Here is a 25834-nt window from a genome sequence, read left to right as displayed (position 1 = left end):
CGACATGAGGGTGAGTAATTAATGACAGAATTTACGTTTTTGGGTGAGCTATCCCTTTAAGTCCTCAACGTCCAATGGCAATGTAAAATGTATAATCAGTTGTTAAAAGAAGACGAGTTCATGAATGTTAAAGGACAAAGAAAAGTCTTCAAAAAAGAAATACTTACAGCTGCCATTGAATTGAGCTGGTCAATGTAGTACTCTGGCCAGCTAGTAGCACCTTTATTCTCCTCTTGCTCCTGAGAGAAATAAAAAAAATGGATTAAAAGGCACAGAATTAACAAACTTTACCTTTAAATTCTATCTTCGAGACATTAGTTTAAGCATGTCAGCATGAGTATATAAAAAAAACAAACATAAACACAGCTCTTGTTTTCACTTCAAGCACGCGTCATTAATCCACGCTGCCCTCTGCATGATGCCGGGACACGAGATGTGTGTACACACCGATCAGAGCCCACACAACAGGAACATGACACTGGGAATAGAGGAATGTGAAACAACATATTGGGAATGAGCTGGAAAGGAATGTGTGGTTTCGGAATGTTATTGGGAATGACATAATTTGGAACCTTCGGTGGGAATGAGACGTTCCCGAGTCCGCAGCTATAAAACATGATCTTTATCTTGAAAAGATCTTATTTTGATACCGGCCAGTTGTGTGAAACCAAATATTCAGCTGACAAAAGCGTGAATTGGCTTATCTGCGAGGCATTTATTTACTCTGTCGCTCATTTTGCCCTTTAATCTGTTTTTTCATATTATTTCTTAGAAGTTTGATAGAGCTGGGATTTATTTCATATCTCATAATTCACTTGAGTAACATTTATTACTTACAGGTAACCAAAGCAAATCAAACATGCAATAAGATTCACACTGCCTGTTCCCAGGTGAACATCACATGTACACACTTTCCCAAACATACAGACTCAGAAAAAGCAGATTTGAAACAGAACATCATGCTCAAAGCGCTGGCAGAAATAGCACACGCTTTAAGTAGGCCAGCAGAGATTCACAGACACTAGAGAAACAACACGGATCCCAGATTGAGCCAATGCCGCATTAGCACAGCTCTGAAGAGCTGAAAATGCAGTAGGATTCAGAAGACAAAAAGGAAAGCAGGGAGCTACATAGGAATTAATGAATCAAAACCGAGTGGAACTTGTGAAGTGTGTCGACTTCCTTCTCAAAACAAGCACAGGCTGCCCGCACGGCCACTAATAGGGAGTTTAATTGTAGCTTATGTTCACCGAACACACAAGGAAAAAATCTGGCATAGCAATGAGCTCCTTTGCAGCAACTGCGTGGGATGTTTCGCACCCGGCTCTGCCAAGCCTTTTGGGAGATGATGGCATCTCACAAATGGGCATCTGTTTGGACGAGTGGGGAGTTTTGGATGCCGGCCTGAGACCCCTGATCTTCCACCGTCCTGCATATTTCTTCTCAACTCCCCTCTCACCATTTGGCCTTAATGAGTAAAGCATTAATGTGGATCTCTGGCAGGACTCATTCTCATGCTGTGGAAGGACTTTCCTCTGCTCTTATCCCATGAGCACTTAATTCTCAGACAGACATGTCATAACGACTGTTGATATTGTTGGTTGTGGTTGGTTTGGAGAGACGCTCTTTCTAGGAACCAGCCGTGCTTCAATGTGTTCAGTTCAGATAAAAGGACACCGGGCGGAGCCGTACCGTGCCGTACCATGCAGTGGAAAAGCACCAAAAGAGGGCTGGAGTGCTTTGACCCGAGCCCTGCAGAGGTCAGTGCTGATGACCTGTGACCCCAGGATCAAATAGTGAATTCAGGAACCACTAATCAAACGCATGTGTTTGTGAGCATGTGTGTGATGAAAGTAATCTCATTTGCATAATGAGACCCAAAGCCCACACCATAAGGGAAGCGTTTGTTTAATAACAGAGTGAGGTGCTTGTCAATGGGAAAATCATCGGCATGTTAAACTATTGCTCTGAGACAGCTGTCCTCATCTTCAAGTAAAAGCAATAATGTAAGCTAAGGTTTTTTTGTTTGTTTGTTTGTTTGTTATTTTAATTTTAGTGAGCAAATATGGACATTTGAGATATAAAGTGAACCAAAAAATAAATGTTTTATAATATTATTACAATGTAAAAATTACTGTTTTATATTTTTCTGTTTACAAAATAGGTCTCTTATGCTCACCAAGGCTTTATTTTGTTTTACAGTAAAGACAGTAATATTGTGTAATATTATTACAATTCAAAATAACTTTTTCTATTTTAATAAATTTTTAAATGTAATATGTGATGGCAAAGCTGAATTTTTATTTCTCCTGTCTTCAGTGTCACATGACTCTCAGAAATTATTCCAATATGCTGATTTGTTGCTTAAGGAACATTTATTATTATTATCAATGTTGAAAACCATTGTGCTGCTTAACATTTTTTGTGGAAACAATTTTTTTCAGGACTGATGAATAGAATGTTCAAAATGTATTTTAAATCGAAATATTATATCTTTAATATTGTAATATTATAAATGTCTTCACGGTCACTTTTGATCAATTGAATTCATCCTTGCTGAATAAAATCATTAAATAAAAGTAAAATTTGAACAGTAGCATAAACACTTAAAACCACATTTAAAATCCTCTGAGTATCTTGATATATACTTCCCTTTAATCTGTTTTTTCATATTATTTCTTAGAAGTTTGATAGAGCTGGGATTTATTTCATATCTCATAATTCACTTGAGTAACATTTATTACTTACAGGTAACCAAAGCAAATCAAACATGCAATAAGATTCACACTGCCTGTTCCCAGGTGAACATCACATGTACACACTTTCCCAAACATACAGACTCAGAAAAAGCAGATTTGAAACAGAACATCATGCTCAAAGCGCTGGCAGAAATAGCACACGCTTTAAGTAGGCCAGCAGAGATTCACAGACACTAGAGAAACAACACGGATCCCAGATTGAGCCAATGCCGCATTAGCACAGCTCTGAAGAGCTGAAAATGCAGTAGGATTCAGAAGACAAAAAGGAAAGCAGGGAGCTACATAGGAATTAATGAATCAAAACCGAGTGGAACTTGTGAAGTGTGTCGACTTCCTTCTCAAAACAAGCACAGGCTGCCCGCACGGCCACTAATAGGGAGTTTAATTGTAGCTTATGTTCACCGAACACACAGGAAAGGAAAAAATCTGGCATAGCAATGAGCTCCTTTGCAGCAACTGCGTGGGATGTTTCGCACCCGGCTCTGCCAAGCCTTTTGGGAGATGATGGCATCTCACAAATGGGCATCTGTTTGGACGAGTGGGGAGTTTTGGATGCCGGCCTGAGACCCCTGATCTTCCACCGTCCTGCATATTTCTTCTCAACTCCCCTCTCACCATTTGGCCTTAATGAGTAAAGCATTAATGTGGATCTCTGGCAGGACTCATTCTCATGCTGTGGAAGGACTTTCCTCTGCTCTTATCCCATGAGCACTTAATTCTCAGACAGACATGTCATAACGACTGTTGATATTGTTGGTTGTGGTTGGTTTGGAGAGACGCTCTTTCTAGGAACCAGCCGTGCTTCAATGTGTTCAGTTCAGATAATTACAATTTCAAGAAATCAGTTCACAGGAAGATGAATCAGCCCAAAGATCTGCAAATACCTAACTGACAAGTATCAACAAGCAGTTTAAAGCTCTTTTTTTAAATAACCACCAAAAATGAGCTGAACAATCTCAATTGTTGCATAGGAGTCAAGTGAGACTAGCCAGCATATTTTCAAATATCACACAAAAAATGCTGGATAGAAACAAATAGATAAAGGCCTATTCACACCAAAAAGAATGTTCTGTTTGAAAATTCAGTGTGATTTTCGTACATGATTTGTCTGTTCAGAACAATGTGCAAAAAACAGCAGACAAGCTGAATGAAAATGCAATTTCACTTTCTGAAAACAGGTTGCTTTTTTAAGCAGAAATACCCTGGTTACCCTGGTACACAGAGCAGCACTGCACAATTTTCTATTTCAGACACTCGCTTGTCATGGAGAAGAGAGGAAGTCACACAGCATTTTCGTGATTTCAAACCGCCAGTCAAATTTCTGTATTCGTTATGATGTTTATCAAACAACACCTAATACAAGAGTACAGAAACAAGATTCCAGATTCTTTCTCTGCTACTCACTGTCGTTTAGCAAAATAGTTGTCATTTTACAGCAGTGGCTCTAGGCATGTGACCAAAACTGCATTTCTTTTTTTTTTTGGACAGTTTTTTTGCAGTGCGATGGAAAAGAGTTTAGAAATTAAAAACCTTGTTGTAAAAACTCTCTTTGATGGAATGCAAAATCCATTCATTCAAATTCAAATGTTTATCACACTGAATGTTCACGCTAGAATTTGTGTACAAAAAATTTCTATGGACACTACAATGCTCACAATATGACATCTCGTTCACTGGCATCTTTAAAAAAAAAACAATTCTACATATACTACATCATTTTACTTTACTTCACTGCATTGCTCCAATCCTGAAGATTTAAAAAAAAGTTGCATTCCGCTAATACATCATGCCAATTGCCAATCTTGTATTAGACACACATCTTCTTGTCATATGAACACCGAACTTGAACTTTGGAATGCACTGAAATTTAAACGAGCTTACGTCTCCTGTTTCCCACATTCGCAAGTGTATAAGTGGAAGTCAATGGAACAAAAAATGTAGTGTAACTGGCCAAAGACACAAAAAAGCGAAATAAATACCACCAATTCAATTCTTTAAGATAATAAAAATGCTGATTTATTAGCTAATTATTTTTTGCAATATTCAGATTTATGCACTGATTATATTCGTAACTTGTATTGAAACAGTCAATGTTGACTGCAGCGCTCCAGGTCTAATCTTTCACATCTGCCAGACAGCAGCGGGTCAGAGACTCAGTCTGCTCGATTGAACCCACTTGACTAAGTATTTGTTGGCCCACTGCCCAAGAAACTCTGGCAAAAAGCTTGATAGCCCCTGACCTAAAAAAAATGTGTCCAAGCCTCTTCCTCTTCAGCCCAATTCACTGAATGCTTAAGCATTCAGATAGAGAGTGTAAGATTACAATGGCATCAATTTATTTGGTAGAAATCAGAGAGCTCTGATTACAGATGTTTATTTTTCCACAATAGGGACAATTGAGGCAAGTCAGATGAATATCCAGACTGACTATTCTTAACCGTCCTTTGCCAGGAGCAGGACAGCTGATATCATACCTCAAGCTTTGGTCTTGAGCCAGCAGAGCCTGCACACCTGAGCGCACTGAGACATTGAGTTCAGGGCACAGATGAATAATCACTGTGCTCAGCACACCGTATAGAAAGAAACGTCAGCAAAACAGTTTGGGAATCAAACTTAAAATAGCCCTCGCCCTTCACAGGGGTATATATATATAATTTTTTAAAATTATATAAGTGCTCAAATACAAATTTAGGGACTTATATTTTATAAAGACAGAGCGTGTATATCTATTTGTGTTACAATGTGCAGACCTCATTGGTTGTGTCCGCAGTGCCGTTTTCAGGCTTTCAATAGTCTTGTTGCGTTCCTCCTCTTCTTCCTTCTCCAAGGCCAACAGAGTTTTCCTCTGTAAAAGAGATACCATTCTTACACTAGATGCTTACACGTGTTATGTACATTTCTAACCGTGGATATTACATATTATGTGTTTTATAGAGATAGTTCATCCAAATTCTGTCGTTAATTACTCACCCTCATGTTGTTCCAAAGCCGTAAGACCTTCGTAAGATATTTCTTAATTTCTGCTTTTTGACCCTCCACAGGCAGCAAGGGTTCTATCACATTCACTGATGTGACATGGACTATTTTGTCGATGTTCTTGGTACCTTCTGGGCCTTGAACGTGGTAAGACCCTTGCTATGGAGGGTCAGAAATCTCTTGGATTTCATCAAAAATATCTTCATTTGTGTCCTGAAGATGAACGAATGTCTTACGTGTTTATAACGACATGAGGGTGAGTAATTAATGACAGAATTTACATTTTTGGGTGAGCTATCCCTTTAAGTCCTCAACGTCCAATGGCAATGTAAAATGTATAATCAGTTGTTAAAAGAAGACGAGTTCATGAATGTTAAAGGACAAAGAAAAGTCTTCAAAAAAGAAATACTTACAGCTGCCATTGAATTGAGCTGGTCAATGTAGTACTCTGGCCAGCTAGTAGCACCTTTATTCTCCTCTTGCTCCTGAGAGAAATAAAAAAAATGGATTAAAAGGCACAGAATTAACAAACTTTACCTTTAAATTCTATCTTCGAGACATTAGTTTCAGCATGTCAGCATGAGTATATAAAAAACAAACAAACATGGCTCTTGTTTTCACTTCAAGCACACGTCATTAATCCACGCTGCCCTCTGCATGATGCCGGGACACGAGATGTGTGTACACACCGATCAGAGCCCACACAACAGGAACATGACACTGGGAATAGAGGAATGTGAAACAACATATTGGGAATGAGCTGGAAAGGAATGTGTGGTTTCGGAATGTTATTGGGAATGACATAATTTGGAACCTTCGGTGGGAATGAGACGTTCCCGAGTCCGCAGCTATAAAACATGATCTTTATCTTGAAAAGATCTTATTTTGATACCGGCCAGTTGTGTGAAACCAAATATTCAGCTGACAAAAGCGTGAATTGGCTTATCTGCGAGGCATTTATTTACTCTGTCGCTCATTTTGCCCTTTAATCTGTTTTTTCATATTATTTCTTAGAAGTTTGATAGAGCTGGGATTTATTTCATATCTCATAATTCACTTGAGTAACATTTATTACTTACAGGTAACCAAAGCAAATCAAACATGCAATAAGATTCACACTGCCTGTTCCCAGGTGAACATCACATGTACACACTTTCCCAAACATACAGACTCAGAAAAAGCAGATTTGAAACAGAACATCATGCTCAAAGCGCTGGCAGAAATAGCACACGCTTTAAGTAGGCCAGCAGAGATTCACAGACACTAGAGAAACAACACGGATCCCAGATTGAGCCAATGCCGCATTAGCACAGCTCTGAAGAGCTGAAAATGCAGTAGGATTCAGAAGACAAAAAGGAAAGCAGGGAGCTACATAGGAATTAATGAATCAAAACCGAGTGGAACTTGTGAAGTGTGTCGACTTCCTTCTCAAAACAAGCACAGGCTGCCCGCACGGCCACTAATAGGGAGTTTAATTGTAGCTTATGTTCACCGAACACACAAGGAAAAAATCTGGCATAGCAATGAGCTCCTTTGCAGCAACTGCGTGGGATGTTTCGCACCCGGCTCTGCCAAGCCTTTTGGGAGATGATGGCATCTCACAAATGGGCATCTGTTTGGACGAGTGGGGAGTTTTGGATGCCGGCCTGAGACCCCTGATCTTCCACCGTCCTGCATATTTCTTCTCAACTCCCCTCTCACCATTTGGCCTTAATGAGTAAAGCATTAATGTGGATCTCTGGCAGGACTCATTCTCATGCTGTGGAAGGACTTTCCTCTGCTCTTATCCCATGAGCACTTAATTCTCAGACAGACATGTCATAACGACTGTTGATATTGTTGGTTGTGGTTGGTTTGGAGAGACGCTCTTTCTAGGAACCAGCCGTGCTTCAATGTGTTCAGTTCAGATAATTACAATTTCAAGAAATCAGTTCACAGGAAGATGAATCAGCCCAAAGATCTGCAAATACCTAACTGACAAGTATCAACAAGCAGTTTAAAGCTCTTTTTTTAAATAACCACCAAAAATGAGCTGAACAATCTCAATTGTTGCATAGGAGTCAAGTGAGACTAGCCAGCATATTTTCAAATATCACACAAAAAATGCTGGATAGAAACAAATAGATAAAGGCCTATTCACACCAAAAAGAATGTTCTGTTTGAAAATTCAGTGTGATTTTCGTACATGATTTGTCTGTTCAGAACAATGTGCAAAAAACAGCAGACAAGCTGAATGAAAATGCAATTTCACTTTCTGAAAACAGGTTGCTTTTTTAAGCAGAAATACCCTGGTTACCCTGGTACACAGAGCAGCACTGCACAATTTTCTATTTCAGACACTCGCTTGTCATGGAGAAGAGAGGAAGTCACACAGCATTTTCGTGATTTCAAACCGCCAGTCAAATTTCTGTATTCGTTATGATGTTTATCAAACAACACCTAATACAAGAGTACAGAAACAAGATTCCAGATTCTTTCTCTGCTACTCACTGTCGTTTAGCAAAATAGTTGTCATTTTACAGCAGTGGCTCTAGGCATGTGACCAAAACTGCATTTCTTTTTTTTTTTGGACAGTTTTTTTGCAGTGCGATGGAAAAGAGTTTAGAAATTAAAAACCTTGTTGTAAAAACTCTCTTTGATGGAATGCAAAATCCATTCATTCAAATTCAAATGTTTATCACACTGAATGTTCACGCTAGAATTTGTGTACAAAAAATTTCTATGGACACTACAATGCTCACAATATGACATCTCGTTCACTGGCATCTTTAAAAAAAAAACAATTCTACATATACTACATCATTTTACTTTACTTCACTGCATTGCTCCAATCCTGAAGATTTAAAAAAAAGTTGCATTCCGCTAATACATCATGCCAATTGCCAATCTTGTATTAGACACACATCTTCTTGTCATATGAACACCGAACTTGAACTTTGGAATGCACTGAAATTTAAACGAGCTTACGTCTCCTGTTTCCCACATTCGCAAGTGTATAAGTGGAAGTCAATGGAACAAAAAATGTAGTGTAACTGGCCAAAGACACAAAAAAGCGAAATAAATACCACCAATTCAATTCTTTAAGATAATAAAAATGCTGATTTATTAGCTAATTATTTTTTGCAATATTCAGATTTATGCACTGATTATATTCGTAACTTGTATTGAAACAGTCAATGTTGACTGCAGCGCTCCAGGTCTAATCTTTCACATCTGCCAGACAGCAGCGGGTCAGAGACTCAGTCTGCTCGATTGAACCCACTTGACTAAGTATTTGTTGGCCCACTGCCCAAGAAACTCTGGCAAAAAGCTTGATAGCCCCTGACCTAAAAAAAATGTGTCCAAGCCTCTTCCTCTTCAGCCCAATTCACTGAATGCTTAAGCATTCAGATAGAGAGTGTAAGATTACAATGGCATCAATTTATTTGGTAGAAATCAGAGAGCTCTGATTACAGATGTTTATTTTTCCACAATAGGGACAATTGAGGCAAGTCAGCTGAATATCCAGACTGACTATTCTTAACCGTCCTTTGCCAGGAGCAGGACAGCTGATATCATACCTCAAGCTTTGGTCTTGAGCCAGCAGAGCCTGCACACCTGAGCGCACTGAGACATTGAGTTCAGGGCACAGATGAATAATCACTGTGCTCAGCACACCGTATAGAAAGAAACGTCAGCAAAACAGTTTGGGAATCAAACTTAAAATAGCCCTCGCCCTTCACAGGGGTAATAAGAGCACTATACTGTCCTGTTACCCTTACAGAAGAACCAAAGAGGCACAAAAGATGCTTTCATTACTTCAAAAGCCCATATTATAAGCACATTGTGTTTTCCCTGAAGTTCAGTCACAGATATGCGTGACCATTTTTAAGCACTTTTCTGACCCTCAAAATGCACAACTGCACATAAAAAGACTATAAAACTGTTCATACAGTACAGGATTATGCAACTAATCTTAGATATTACTGGCCTTCACATACCATTAGCAGCTTTCAATGCAAAAATAATATATTTAATTTTCAAAAGAGCAAAAAAATCTTTTTATCATTTTATTTCTTCTTTTAGGCCATTTATAAAGTTAGTATAGATTTTTGTGCCAAAAACCGTCAGAACTAAGTTTTTCAAATTCTATCTGACCTTTGAAATTACACAGACATATACAGTATTTGTTTAGATTGTGAAATGAGCAACTGCACATGCTGCTCTCTCGCCTGGGATGCGGGTTTGCCATCTTTAAAATTTGTTTTTTACTGCCCCATTCTGCAATAACTACCTCTTTGCAGAGCCTGCATTTTGTGATAGGTTCATATATCATAAAGTACAATGTGCACAGTTATCTGACCAGATCATCTGACCAAATAAGGTTTTAACTTTAAACTCCAAAGAAACCAATGTAGCTGAGTTTGGAGGATGCCAGTTTATAAGGTCAGCTTGATCTGGTCAAGCAATTAAAAAAAAAAAAAAAAACATTCTTTCCGGATTATTTGATGAATATAAAGTTCAAAAGAACAGCATTTATTTGAAATAAAAGTTGCTTCTATTAATGTCTTTGCTTTAAATGTCACTTTTGATCAATTTAAGGCATACTTCCTGAATACAAGTATTCTTACCGGCTGCAAATGTATTTTTAAGATATTATTCATAAATGAACATATTGCATTAACAGTCCAGCACCTTATAAATATGTGGAAAGAGAATGTAATAAAAGAGATGACTGTTGTGAGTGTTGTTTCCCAGGGTTGAAAGACCTATCAAAAGCCTTGCAGATAACATAATCTGCACCTGCAAATGGAGGCCTTCCTGTTTGCTTTGGACCAACCACTGCTTCCCTTATCCTTCCACCCTCCTATCCCAGACCAAAGCCCTGGGGAAGAGCGCCAAGCCCCTGTTTTACTAGTCCCAGGCTGAGTCTGCATGAATGCTGTTGCACAGCCACGGGCCGTCTCACGACAGACATATTCTTCCTTAATCTCATCCATCCGCTCACCGTCTTAAATCTTTTTCATTGGTTCCATGTGTTGAATCGCGGAGCATGACCTCCTCATGCAAGTAGAGCGAAATTAAATGTGGTTGAAAGACACTTATCAAAACACAGAAACGGCATCCCGATCTGGCCAACCGCGCGCTCTGATACGCTTCCAAAAACGAGGATCAGGTCAGAAAGCAGGTCATTTACGAAACATTTATAAAAAAAAAAAGCTTCTCATCACTAAAACTAGAAGTCAAAAGACAATTTTGAACGCCCTACTTCACGTCATGCCCTCTTTTGGCTCGGTGTCCCATGACAATGAGTAAGTAGGTCCATAATTGGGACACAGCATATATGGCTATACAAGAAAAGATGTCATGGCCAGACAGATGGCCGACCTGTAACCAATACCAGCTTTTGAACCACTACAACTCAAAGATAAGAACATCTAAGAAAATCTCAGTGGGGCGCTTTCTTTTAATGTATCATATTATGGTATATCAAGCGTGGGGAGATTCCTTTACCTTCATTGTGCTGAAGCTGAAAAGAAAAATCTCTAATTTCTAGAGAATAACTGGAGGTCAGCTAGAGTCTGAAATCTTGTTCATCCCTCTGAAACTATATTAGTTAAAGACAAGAGATGCACAATATATCTGCTCCATATCACTTTTTTGGACAATATCTGATTTTTTTATTAATCAAATTAGACATTGTTTTTAATAATATAAGCAACGGATAATTATTTGTTTTTCTAAACAAATAATTAGGCATGTTTTTTAAAATTCAATTCAACCCAGCAATATCAAACAGACAGAGACAGATTATGGCAAGGTTTATAAACTGGGGTTTACAATCCCCTGGCGGTTCATGAGTTGATGAAAAGCTAACAATTAAAAATTTAAATTTAAATAAATAAATCTTTTAAAAATAAAAAACAACTCAAAATAAAACACTTAATTAAAATAAATATTTTATTTCCTTGCCAGCTGTCATGTGACTCTTAACTCTTAACCAACTTTAGAGAACCCTGAACATGTTGTTAAATTAATTAAAATTTTGTCATTAATTACTCACCCTCATATCGTTCCAAACCCATAAGACCTTCGTTCATCTTCAGAACACAAATTAAGATATTTTGATGAAATCCGAGAGCTTTCTGACTCTGCATAAACAGCAAAACAACTGACATGTTCAAGGTCCAGAAAGGTAGTAAGGACATCGTTAAAATAGTCCATGTGACATCAGTGGTTCAACCGTAATTTTACAAAGCTACGAGAATACTTTTTGTGTGCAAAGAAAACAAAAATAACGAATTCATTTAACAATTTCTTCTCTTCCATGTCAGTCTTCTGGGTCAGAAAGCGCTCGGATTTCATCAAAAATATCTTAATTTGTGTTCCGAAGATGAACGAAGGTCTTACGGGTTTGAAACGACATGAGGGTGAGTAATTAATGACAGAATTATCATTTTTGGGTGAACTATCCCTTTAACATCTCAGTTGAAATCAATTAAATATTTTAGGTCATACGGGTTCAGCTGACAAAAAAGTTTGTGAATTTCCAGGGTTCCCACTCTTTCATGAACACCAGATTCAAGGACTTTCAAAGACTTTTTAAAGCACCATTTATTTTATATCAAGCACCTATCAAATTCACACTCCAGCATATGTACTGTCATGAAAGACCTTACAGTACTTAATATTTCACTTACACTTAACATTTACATTAAAACTTTCAGAGTAGTAATGTTTTGAATGTGTAGGTTTCATAAATTTAGACTGTTTTGTGAAACGACATGAGGGTGAGTAATTAATGACAGAATTATCATTTTTGGGTGAACTATCCCTTTAACATCTCAGTTGAAATCAATTAAATATTTTAGGTCATACGGGTTCAGCTGACAAAAAAGTTTGTGAATTTCCAGGGTTCCCACTCTTTCATGAACACCAGATTCAAGGACTTTCAAAGACTTTTTAAAGCACCATTTATTTTATATCAAGCACCTATCAAATTCACACTCCAGCATATGTACTGTCATGAAAGACCTTACAGTACTTAATATTTCACTTACACTTAACATTTACATTAAAACTTTCAGAGTAGTAATGTTTTGAATGTGTAGGTTTCATAAATTTAGACCGTTTTGAGCAGTCATGTTCAAAGGAATTTAATGAAATCCATTGAAGTCAATAGTGGTAGTATTCAAATACAATTTCTAAAATATTGATAAAACATGCATCAAACTGGTTTTTAGCAGTAATTCTTGTACAAGATTTAAATATTAAAGAATTTCTACATTTTTAAATTAATATAAAAGTGTTTACATGTTGTAATAACATGGTAAAACCTGTTAACATTAAAAATTTGCACATTCTCCCAATAGAGACGTTACTCATTAATAAATAAACTCAAATCAAAATAGGGCTGTGCAATTAATCACATGCGATTGTCATGCGCATCTCGTCAGTAAAGCCAGTCCCGTGATTGGTAGTAAATCTCCATCACCTGCTTTCAGATGGAGCGGCATTCACTACACAGAGCCGTAGTTCACTGACAAGCTAGGCAATATCACGTTCATAATCGAATGCGATTCATCTGCGATTATGAACGCGATATTGCCTAATTGTCAGTGAACTACGGCTCTGTGTAGTAAATGCCGCTCCATCTGAAAGCAGGTGATGGAGATTTACTACTAATCACGGGACCGGCTTTACTGACAAGATGCGCCTGACAATCGCATGCGATTAATTGCACAGCCCTAAGTAAAAATTATTTTGTAAATCACATTTTATTGTAAATCCCATTTTTTCATCTTTGACCTAGAGCAGTGGAGTGGTGCCCAACCCTGTTCCTGGAGATCTACCTTCCTGCTAGTGTTGTCAAAAGACCCGGTACTTCGGTACCAAGTCGGTACTAAAAAAAATTAAAACGTTACAGTACCAGGTTTTTTAAGTACCGGTGGTACCGAGTACCCGGTCAACCCGGTTCTTGATGCGCTATCCGAAAGGTGCGCAGATGTGCTGCGTCTGAATTAATTAGAATTATTAATCTTATCTTTGTACAGATATTCTAATGAATATAGAATTCATAAATTCAAAAATACCTAGTTGATGTGCTGCTTCTACTGAGATACTGAAGTGCACATCTAACCGACCTTTTACTATCCCAGAGAAGGTGTCGTATTTGTACATTTCAGGGAACATCAGCTGACGTTGTAGGTCACATGACAATGCCACCATGGCGAATACAGTGTGTCCAGACCGTATTCATACTATGAAAAAACACACTTACAGAACAAATGTTATTACCATTTTATTAAATGCAGTACAGCACTTTCAGACGCAGCTACTGTGCACCGCATCTCCAATTAATTGATTTTATTAAAAAAAATAAATTAAAAATCTTTTTTTTCAGAACTACTGCACATTTACATTTTCCTCCTAAATAAATTCTGGTAAATAACCTTTCTGGTAAATACTCCTTTAAAAAGTGTTTTTTGATTATAATTGTATTATTAGTAGACTAGAACATGTGGATATGTTGTCATTCTTACACTATAATACTGAACTTTGATTTCAGTGATTTGGACTATGAGATGGACACTTGCTTCTTGCACTCTATGTTGCACTTTACTTTTGCTTTAAAAAAGGATTTCATAGAAATTTGGGTTTCATTTGGTTTAATAAAATATAGTTTAATAAAATATTTTTAAGTAAAATTGTTGATTTTTTTTGTGGGAAATCAATCGTTTAGATTAATCGATAAATTATTCGATAGATTAATCGAAATAAAAATAGTCGTTAGTGGCAGCCCTACAATAGTTTAATAATAACTTTAGTCTGTTTTAATTTTCTATTTTTTTTAAACAAAGTACAGATTTATAATATCAGCCATTCATGTTAACAGTTATAACAAAATAATGTTTGGCTTTTTGGTAACATTCAGAATATCAAATTAGGCTTATAAATATCTACTGAAAGCACCATGAAATGGTTAGACAAATACACTTTTTCATACAACATACTCCCTATGTCCAAAATATCTCCTACTACTCTAAAACTCTTCTACTATAGTGCGCAAAAAGCCATACATCAAATCATTAGCATGTCCAAATATAGAATTCATAAATTCAAAAATACCTAGTTGATGTGCTGCTTCCACTGAGATACTGAAGTGCACATCTAACCGACCTTTTACTATCCCAGAGAAGGTGTCATATTTGTACATTTCAGGGAACATCAGCTGACCTTGTAGGTCACATGACAATGCCACCATGGCGAATACAGTGTGTCCAGACCGTATTCATACTATGAACAACCACACTTACAGAACAAATGTTATTACCATTTTAGTAAATGCAGTACAGCACTTTCAGACGCAGCTACTGTGTGCTTACTGAGTCACTGGGTCTTTACACTTCAGTGTCAAATTTAACTAAGAACAATCAAAGTATCTGCAGGATTTTGTCACTTCAGTGTGCTTTCTATCACCCTGACTGTATTGCTGTCACATTACTAGCAGGTAACCATCGACCACCCACTGTCTGTGTCTGTGTGTGTGTGTCATGTTTCAGTGCTCATGCTGTCTTGAGTTAAACACATGGATTCACATTAGAAGAACAGTCTGGCAGGGCTTATGTTTGTGGCATCATGGAGGGTTTGATGTCATTAATGAACTCAGATACACACTGGCGTTTCTCTGCTCTCTGAGCTCCATTAGGTCATGGAGGATAAATGGTATTATTTTGGCCCCACTGTTTCCTGCATACCTAAACATGCAGCGGTGTCCAGTAAAAGTGAATAAGTGTGATTTCATAAAACAGGACGTGCTTGTTAAAAAAACATTACGCTAAAGGAAACTGACAGAATCACACAGTGGTAACACCAGACCCATGCGAAATACAAGATGGACAGAGTAAATTCTTCTGTTCCCATCGCAAGCTAATCAAGACTGAATCCTTTCCTTAAAGGGGTCATGACATGAGAAATCAAATTTGCCTTGATCTTTTGGCATATAAGAGGTCTTTGTACCATTAAAACATCCTGCAAGTTTCATAGCTTAAAACATCCTCCTCATTATAAACAAAGCATTTATTTAATCAAGCTCCAAAAATGGCTCGTTTGGATATGAGGTGCAAGATGACATCACCCGGGCACAAACATTTGCATAAACCCAGCCTCAAGAGCAAGACATTGATGAATAGCCTTCTTCTCACCATAGGCCCCGCCCACTGGCATTCAGTCACTTAACGGCTGACTCTTGATTATGCTAAATCGAGTGTCGCATCGCATCAAAAGCATATAGAAATTACGATCACTGCCGCTATCTTGTCTACACTTTCTGGCACAGTCCACGCAGCTGTGCAAGATTACATCACCCGGGCACAAACATTTGCATAAACCCAGCCTCAAGAGCAAGACATCGATGAATAGCCTTCTTCTCACCATAGGCCCCGCCCACTGGCATTCAGTCACTTAACGGCTGACTCTTGATTATGCTAAATCGAGTGTCGCATCGCATCAAAAGCATATAGAAATTACGATCACTGCCGCTATCTTGTCTACACTTTCTGGCACAGTCCACGCAGCTGAGTCTGTCGTCAATTGGACAAATGGAGTGAAAAAATGTTCACTTTCACGCGTTTGGTTTAAACAGCTCATTCTCGTCTTTGTACAGATATCAGAAGAATCCCAGCGTAAAGGAACAAATGTATAGTTTATTTTTAATGACATCCCGGATCATGTCAGATGATTGATACCGGTATTACCGGTGTTGTCACACGTCGATTAACCGGTGGGAAAATTTCCTCACCGTCACAACCCTAGATTGATCGGTGCATATTGTTTTGTAAACGAGGCACAGTGTCAGGGAGAGTTCACAAAGAAACATTTGTTGAAAAATGGAGCAGTACTAGATCTGACTGCAGCTGCATCACACTGTAAGTAAATTATTTCATAATGCTTTGTCTGGAAATGACAATCTGAAAATCTGAAAATTTTATTTTGATCATGTTGTCAAAACACTCACATGCAATAGTGAGGGGGCGTTGATACTGTTTCCTATGCAATCACGTTAGCCAATCATAACAGTGGCCGATTACTGGCAAGCCTTAAAGGACACGCCCCTTAAAAACAGGTCGTTTTAGAGAGAGGGTCAGAATGAGGATTGAAAATAATCATTTTTCCACAAATTTGCGCAAAAAAACTTTTTAAGATTAGAAGTAAACCTCAAGGAAAATATTAAAATAATTTTAAAAAATCCACGTCATAACCCCTTTAGGTTAAAGAACTGTTCATCTAGCACAACTCGACTGTGGCTCGATAACCCAGGGCTAGTAATGCAGTGATTCTCAACCCTTTTGACTCCATAGACCGCAACAATATTCGAAGGCCTCGTGATGTTTCTAGTTGTTTATGAATTACGATTTCACAAAATAAATAATTATTTCGAATTACGAAATAAGATTTTATTAATTTACATGACTTTTCCAGGTCTAGAAATCACACCTTTAAAATGAAATTACCTCATATATCTAGGTTTTTCAATAGAGTGGGAATTAAAATAAGAAATGTCTTGTTTTATAGTTGCTTTACATGTTTTGTCTTATTTAAAAGTCATTTTGAGACCCATCTGGAAGTTTTCTGAGCCCCCAATGATCTAATATTTGTCACTACATCTTGTATTTGTTGATCATAGTTATGTTTTGATACTGCAGAATGAAAAGTCCAGCTATTACTGCAAATGAGAAAAACTGATTTGTTATAACTTTGTTTTGTTAAGAATATTTAGCATATAATAAAAAAATAGCTTAAAGAAGCCTTTGGAAATAACATTTGAGATAGAAAGAAACGAAAATAAACTCCAAAAAAGTTTTATCTTAAATAAAAAAAATTATATTGTGGTAGCTCTACTGGCCAACAAAACAAAACAAAACTAAACTAATTAAAAAAAAAAAAAAACATGCTTTTGTTAAGCTTAGTTTGTATAGATACAAGTAAAGTAGAGCATTTCTCAAGCAGAAAGTAGCTTCTCTTTATAGAAAGAATTGTGAATCGTCATTTGTTTAGTTCTCAGATTCTGACAAATGTAACGCCTAAGGAAACAGGCTGACTGAGACACTACCAAACTCTCTCTGCAGCAACAAACTGGCTATCCTAAAGAGCAGCATGCATTGTTTTAGGTCGCTTTGGTTTAAAAGCATCGGCTAAGAAGTCTAAAATGTCAAGTTATCTAAAATCCTTGCTGACACTTAATTTGCTAATGAAAAGATCAATGGAAACATTTAATAGATTAGCCATTTTAAAGCAGAGAAAGTGGAGATAAGGGGCATTAACCCAGAATCAGATTCTTTCAGACAAAGAGGTGATTATGTTAAGCACTTTGATATATGAGATGTTTAAACACCGTTCTGACAGGATGACAGTGTAATCTTGTGCACTAAATTTTCAACCGAAGATAAGAGGGCAAAAAACTCACCCACCTACCCACCCACACACACACACACACACACACACACACACAATGACCTAATGTTGGAGAGTTCTAACCTTCTTCTTGCTGCAGTATATCTGCCATTTCTTTTCTGCTGGTAAGGCAAACATGGCCTCTCTGTGCTTCTCTGTGAGGTCCAGCTCATCCTGAAATAAAAGAAAAAGAAAGACAGAAAGAGAAAAGAAAGATTAGATATTTTTTAACCTGGACATGGCAAAAACAAACTGCAAACCCCTTGAGGCAGGGTCAATATCCACCCACAAACCAATGATAACAGCATGTGGAAACCACAGAATGTTTTTTCAACTTTCTCCTTACCCACAAATACTTCCTCAAATCCTCCAGCAGAGAGGACACAGAGGAAATTGACAGAGAGAGAGAACAAAACGTCCATGATAGCAGACAGACAAAGTGGTGATGTGCACTGCAGACCTGGCGAAATGACATTTCTTTCCACTGTAGACTTATATATGGCTGGAATGATAATAAACCAAAGTTTACTTGAACTTCACTTGACTTGAGATTGGAAAACGCAAAGGAAATGAATCATATGGATTACAGTGGATATATCTCAGTTAATGACAGCTTTTCCTATCAAATGAAAATGCCAATGCTTGTTTAAAAATCAAAAGCTAGGGTTGTGTGTCAATCCTGAATTTAAAATGAATATGAATTGAAGAGGCAAAAAGAATTAAGACTAGGGATGCACCGAAATGAAAATTCTTGGCCGAAGCCGAACAAAATTAAACACTGGGCCGAAGGCCGAATACCGAATACGGTTTTTCGAGTTTTTTTCCCCATGTATTTTGGCAATTTTTTTTTCACCATTGCATAAATGAAAAAGCCAAATTGTGCTTTTTACTGTTTTGTCTTGCTTTTCAAAAAAATCAATTACAAAACAACAATTTAAAAATATTTAACACTGAACATTTTTAACATTCTAGCAGACACTATACCAACAAAGCACAATTTAACAATTTTTAAAAAAGCATTTTTTTTACTGTACAATTAAAAGCAGCCTTGCTGAGAAGAGACTTCTTTTAAAACATTAGAAAATATTACAGATCCTAATTTGAACACTATGTGTGAATGTTATAATAAATGTATTAAAACAGAGCTGTTGTAATGATTATTATCATTATTATTGTCTTATTTTATTTTACAGAACAACAGTAAAATTACAATACTAACATTTATGAATGTTGATAAGAGTTCTTGCTTTTTCTTAACTTTTATTTTGGCGGAAATGAGCAGGAAGACCTCAATGCTTATTTTTGTTGACAACAGATTTATAAATGAGTCTCATTACGAATACGTCGTACGTATCGCATTGTCACATGCCTTGTAAAAATTCATAAAAATGTGACTGAGCAACTGACGACTGTATCAGCGCAGATTTTCCTCGCGCTTTGGACTTTAGACCCTGGTTAACAAGCAGATCTGCGGCGAGTTCGTGCAGCGCTGTCAGAACACATGCAATCCGTCATGCGATGCAGTCCTAAACAGTCTCTCGCTGTCGGTGCTTGCAATGATTTTTGCGTCTTTCTCCGACGGTTTAAATGCTTCCACACTGCTGACATGTGTGCAGTAGGGATGGAACGATTACCGGTTTTGCCGATTAGGGATGGAACGATTACCGGTTTTACGATAAATCACGATAAAATGCCCTGACGGTTAGTATTACCGTTTAAAATGTAATTATCATCAAAACCGTGTTTGATTAACGCAATTTTGAAAACTCGCCGTAAATCTTGTCCAGCCAGCATCAGTCTGACGCAGAAGCAGCATGCAATGTTGTTGTTTTTGTTTGTTTTTTGCACGAGATGAAATGGCGGAAGGCAGTGACAGCACTCGGGAGATTTTTCAGCCATCTAAGAGGACCAAATCGGTGGTCTGGTCGTATTTTGGCTTTTACAAGGGTCCTGAAGGCAATTTAATCGAGGACGGTCACCCTGTCTAACGATCTTGCAAGAAGAAAGTAGCTGCAAAAGGGTGCTATTGACAACAGTCATTATAAGGAAGGAAATGCAGCAGAACAGAATAAAGTACTCCAGTAGTATAGTCACCTGAACCAACAACTTATTTTGTTCATTTAAAATGTGTGTTTGTATATATATATAAAAGTTTATCGGTTTTTGCAAATGAACTCTTCATATGTATATATACTGTATATATGTGTGTGTGTGTGTGTGTGTGTGTGTGTGTATATACTGTGTATATATATATATATACATATATATATATATATATATATATATAAGTGATTTATTATTATTATTATTAGGGCTTCATGTTAATGTTAATTTAATGTTTATGCTAAAAAAAGTGCATATGGCTGCTAATTGTGTTTGTCGTTTGTTGATTTTCAAATATAAAACTTATTGAAATGTTTTCAGTATGTGTATCAGTTCTTTTTGAACATTTTCATCTCATTTTAACAAAACTGTGATAATATTGATAATCGTGATAACTTTGTGCACTATAATCGTGATATGAAATTTTCATACCGTTACATCCCTATAATACATTGATGGATATAAAGTTCAAATATAATTTATTTGAAACAGAAGTTTTTTTGCAACATTATAAAAGTTTTTACTGTCATATTTCATCATTTATTGGATCCTTATTGCACAGTATTAATTTCTTAAAAAAAAAAGAAAATCATAATGGGCCCAAACTTTTGAACATAATATACATTGTTCAATAAAGCTAGCAGTCCACTAATGCAGATCTCAGTGTGTCGGTTTCATTTAAGCACATGCAATTTTGATCATATCAATCCTATGAAACACCTGCAGAACCTGATAGTGGAAAAGGACAGTTTCAGCAGTCAAAGTTGATTGAATGTGAACTCTACGAACTGAATTGGATCACATTCAAGGATCGACCTGCCCATTTCAGCAGCAGAACCTAATAAAGAGGCCTCTCAGCGTACATCTCTCACTGTAAATCCCTGCATGTATAGCGCTACATCTGTCTGACAAATCTGGTAATGGCTTCCTGTCTGGCAGTTCTTGGTGACAGTGATGTCCCTGATGCTCCACAGGGATGCAAGAGAGAGGAAGAGCTGCTGTTCCTCTCATCCGGTCTGGTGTCTCTTCCATCTCTCATCTTCCTGCGAATCCCCCGGCCTTTAGCGGAAACGAGCTGCACAGTCAGCAGAAAGTCTAGACATCCCCGGCATATACGCATAAAGACCATACGCGTACAGTGCTTTGTTACAGTCAAGAGCAGCCAGACTACAACCAGGATGTTCCATTCATGCAGAAAACCACATCTTGCCTTATCTGAACCCAACACGCCACATCAAGCCCCAGCATTCAGCTGCAGAACAAACATTAAAGCCTGGGCCGTGTGCATCAATCTATCAATGCTCTACATCACTACAGCAAACCTTTCAGCACTCATAATGAGGAAAACGTCCACTGTAGAACATAAACTCTCTATTGTAGACTGTCCAGTTGTGGGCTGTGGGCTGTCAAATCAAGTCTTGATTAAAATAAACTTGCACTCTATTAGAGAATACAGTTGGATAACTCTCGAATTACATCAACGAAAATAGTTTAAGAGTTTAAAAGAAGTCATGAATTACAATGGTTTATTGAAGCCGTATAAAGCATTACTATGCCTACATGCTTTATACAGACGTTAAAAAGATAGCTCAACTGAAAATCAAAGTTCTGTCATATTTATTCACCCTCATGTCTGTCCAAACCTCTTGGTCCCGCAGAACACAAAAGGAGAAATTTGTCACTCTTTTCCATGCAATTACAATAGCTGTTTCCATTCACATATTTTGATGCGCATTTTGGGATATCACTTAAAAAAGCTGAATGGAAAAGCCAAGATGTGCATAAAATCTTAAAATGTGCATAAACAATTTCTGTGCTTAATTGAGATGGACTTTTTTTAAATCCGATAAGAAAATATGCACATAAACATGAGGTAAACACTCACAGATTTAATTCCAGGATGCGCAAAAAAAAAAATACAATTCTCATGAGACTTTGCCTCAACAGATATATGACTGGATAACTGGACTAACCAGCTGACCAATCTCTCAATGCACACCATTTCAAATCTTATTTTAGTCATTCAAGTTTGTCATCAAAATGATTTTGTATAATTACCTCCCAGAATTGTCTCTCACAATTACTTTCCCACACATTTGGCATATGCCTCCAAACGCAAAATAATATGACAGCTTTTGTTATTGTTTTGTCTGTGCATTCTAGAGGCGGGAAAAGCTACATTGGCTTCCATATTTATTACTTATAGTTTGCGTCAGTTTCCCAGGAAGCAAGCAACTATTTTGTTTTACTGAACACATAAGATGGAAACAGTGCTTTATCTGCAAATGTTTCATATGATATTCCAATTTTTAACTTCACAACTTTTGATGGAAACATAGCTAAGGAGCTTCAAAAAGGATACAAAACACCACAAATGTCATGTGCAACATTTCTATTTGTCATTTGCAAGTCTTCTGAAGTTATATCATAACTTTGTGTGAGAAATGTTCAGAAACTTTAGTCATTATTCAATGAAAATAATGACATCCACTCTAGCTCTGTTTGGTGTGGTCATGAGAGAAACAGCAATGTCCAATATGCGAATGAATCATTTGGACTGATAAGCTTATGGAATTCAACTCATTGAAGACACATCAATCATGTGGATCACGTTTGCAATATTTTTATGGTCCTTCTATGCCCACATTTATTGTAATTGTATGGATAAGAGCAACCAGTAGCTTACATTCTTTAAAATATATATTTTTTCTAATTCACGTAATTTAAACAATGACAGAATTTTAATTTTTGGGTGAACTATCACTTGGATTCTATGCCATAAAAGGATTATAACGCAATAATTTTGGTTGAGTCTCAAATGTAATATCTGGGGCCAATCATAACACAAAATACCTAATCTAATTCTATAAAAAAAGACATATCATGGCTAAATCACATGGAAACTCCCTTCATGTACCTCATTATTTTCATTTTATCCTGAAAAGCCCCTTTGTTCCAAGAATATTTTTGCAATTCTAATGTACTCAGTGTGCTGAATATGATGAATTTTTAAGAAGATTTTGCCAAGCCCTGACATGAAGGGAAATTTGCATAATAACCTCTAAATAAACTAAATAAATGTCAGCTACAGTATTTCAAATAATTACCCAGGTATCTTCTACTAAACATAATATTACTTTTCATGAAAAACAACATGTGAATAAGCAAGCAGGTTGCCAGTTACGCAACACCGGTTTACAAACTCAACAATAACTTGCCAGAACGGCGCGTGCTGAGAGCATGAAATATTTCTATGAGGGCTGTGAAAAGAGAGCAACTGCTGCTGCTTTGTGTTGTACATCAATTCGAACCCAAGTACAGGGAAAGGGAGGTTAAGTGTGGGTCAGACCAAAAACAAGCAATTACTCTGCAGTGCAGTCCAAGACACAAGGCCACTCAATGGAACCCATTGATGTGCAAAGTGGAAGCTGGCAGAGATGAAGGAGGAGACGACGAGAGAGAGAGGCAAAGTCTGCAGCACGCCACACTGCTGCGATTTCTATTCAAGCAAGGATTAAAGACAACATGTTTGATGGATCAATTACAGCTCTTTAATTATGCTAAATTAGAGCGCAAACACGGAGGAACTGAGTATGTGAAAAATAATGCTTTGGTTCTTCGTTAATTAGCTCCACATGCAACACATAAAAATTCTAGTGTGATGGTAAAAATGCTTACTTTATTATTATTAGTAGTAGTAGTATTAATATAAATGTTATATATTTATATATAACTAAATAAAATAAAATAAAATAAAATAAAATAAAATAAAACAAAATAAAATAAAATAATGCACACTACTGTTCAAAAGTTTGGGCTCAGTAAGAATTTTTTATTCAGCAAGGATGCATAAAATTTGTCTAAAAGTGACAGTAAAAACATATATAATGTTACCAAAGATTTCTATATCAAAGAATCCGGGGAAAAAAGAGAAATGTTTCTTGAGCAGCAAGCTCAATTTCTCAATGAGAAATTAGAATGATTTCTGAAGGATCATGTGACACTAAAAACTGGAGTAACACGGAAAATTTAGCTTTGCCATCACAGGAATTAATCATATTTTAAAATATATTCAAATAGAACACAGTTACCTTAAATTGTAATAATATTTCCTAATATTACTGTTTAACTGTATATTAAACTGTACAAATAAATGTAGCCTTGGTGAACATAAGACACTGCTTTTAAAAATGTTTACCAACCTCAAACTTTTGGATGGTAATGTAATGTAATGTAATATAATTGATAAATACTGGAAGAGTAATCGTCCTGGTCGATATAGATCTGTTCCTGAAACAAAGTCAGATTCATTGGTCTTATCTGACAGAAGTCAGCAGCGATAAAACTATACAGAAATGTTAGAAGTTGGCACCTACCACCAGCTCTGAGAACATGGCATCCAGCTCGTCATAGCTGGGGATGGGCAGCGCCGGCTCCATGGCCTGCAGGGCGAAGTCCTCCCGCAGACGGTAGGTGATCTCTGGGTGGTCACTGCTCTGGAAGCAGCAGAAGAAGAAGGACACGCCGTGCCCTCCGCCCCCGCGTTTCCGTGGCGTCATGGCTGCTTCAGAGTGGGGGCTCAAGGGATGATGGGAATGAGGGAGTGCTGGTCCTCCCCCAGGTGAGAGCTACGCTTGGGTCACTCAGCCCTGTAAGAAAACAAAAAAAGAAACTTTCATCAAGACTTGAGGTCTTTTCTCAGGACAAAGACTTTCATCAGCCTTGATAAAGTCCAGGCAACAACCCGATGATCTAACAGTTCTGCTTCATCTAAAACTCTAAATCAAGAAGTCAACCCAGAAAGACTCCCCTAGGCCTAGTCAACACCACAAGTAGTCACATAACGTGCATGTAATCATCAGATTTGCTCATTCCAACTAACCACATCACAGGAGCGACTACGGACCACAATGCATCACTCCCTACATAGGATTACAGAGGCTGTGCAAATTAACACAGCTTGCATCCACATGTGTTAGGCCACATCTATATTTAGGACAATAGAAAGAAATCCTGGGTTCCAGCGACCACAAACAAAAATAAAAAGCCTTTTATAAAATCCAAACATGACAAATAAGAGAACAGGAGACTGCAAGTTAAGTCACTTCACTGAGTCAATGACAAATAAGTCACAATATATGCGTTTACAATAAAGAAAAGAAATTATCTTTATAAAAAGAAAAACACCTGCCAATATTTAAGATATGCAATATTTGTATTGTTTCGTAAAACATAATAAATAAATAAATAAATAAATAAATAAATAATAATAAAAAAAATTATAATATACTTAAAGGTCTTAAATATAAAAAAATAAGATTTATAATTCTATATTGAAATATATGTTTAAAGGAAAAGTTACATACACATACACACTTTTAACATAGATAAAACATTTTTCAATTAGTTTTTTTTCCCATTATTATATAAGGACAGTTGCATCACCCTGACTTTTTTGAATTTGTGCCCCAAAAAATAAAATTAATTTTAATTAGTGTTGTCAAACGATTAACTGCATCCAAAATAAAAGTTTTTGTTTACATAATATATGTGTGTGTACTGTG

At 37.0% G+C, this 25834-nt stretch overlaps 1 protein-coding gene across 1 annotated transcript in view; it reads right to left on the bottom strand.

The window, feature by feature from the left end:
- LOC107683985 (disheveled-associated activator of morphogenesis 1-like) overlaps positions 1 to 24918 on the bottom strand; it is a 52264-nt gene extending 27346 nt beyond the window's left edge. The window contains exons 1-4 of the mRNA XM_016480091.1: positions 24647 to 24918; positions 18252 to 18341; positions 6149 to 6220; positions 5510 to 5604 (exon numbers count right to left, since the gene is read on the bottom strand). Of these exons, the coding sequence (XP_016335577.1) occupies positions 5510 to 5604; positions 6149 to 6220; positions 18252 to 18341; positions 24647 to 24829 (440 nt within the window). The 5' untranslated portion in view covers positions 24830 to 24918. The remainder of the gene's footprint in view (positions 1 to 5509; positions 5605 to 6148; positions 6221 to 18251; positions 18342 to 24646) is intronic.
- Positions 24919 to 25834: the final 916 nt, after the last annotated feature.

Source organism: Sinocyclocheilus anshuiensis, unplaced genomic scaffold (genome assembly GCF_001515605.1).
Source record: "Sinocyclocheilus anshuiensis isolate Anshui unplaced genomic scaffold, SAMN03320099.WGS_v1.1 scaffold637, whole genome shotgun sequence".
NCBI lineage: Eukaryota > Metazoa > Chordata > Actinopteri > Cypriniformes > Cyprinidae > Sinocyclocheilus > Sinocyclocheilus anshuiensis.
The sequence above is the reverse complement of the archived record's forward strand: the minus strand, read 5'-3'. Positions and strand labels throughout refer to the sequence as shown.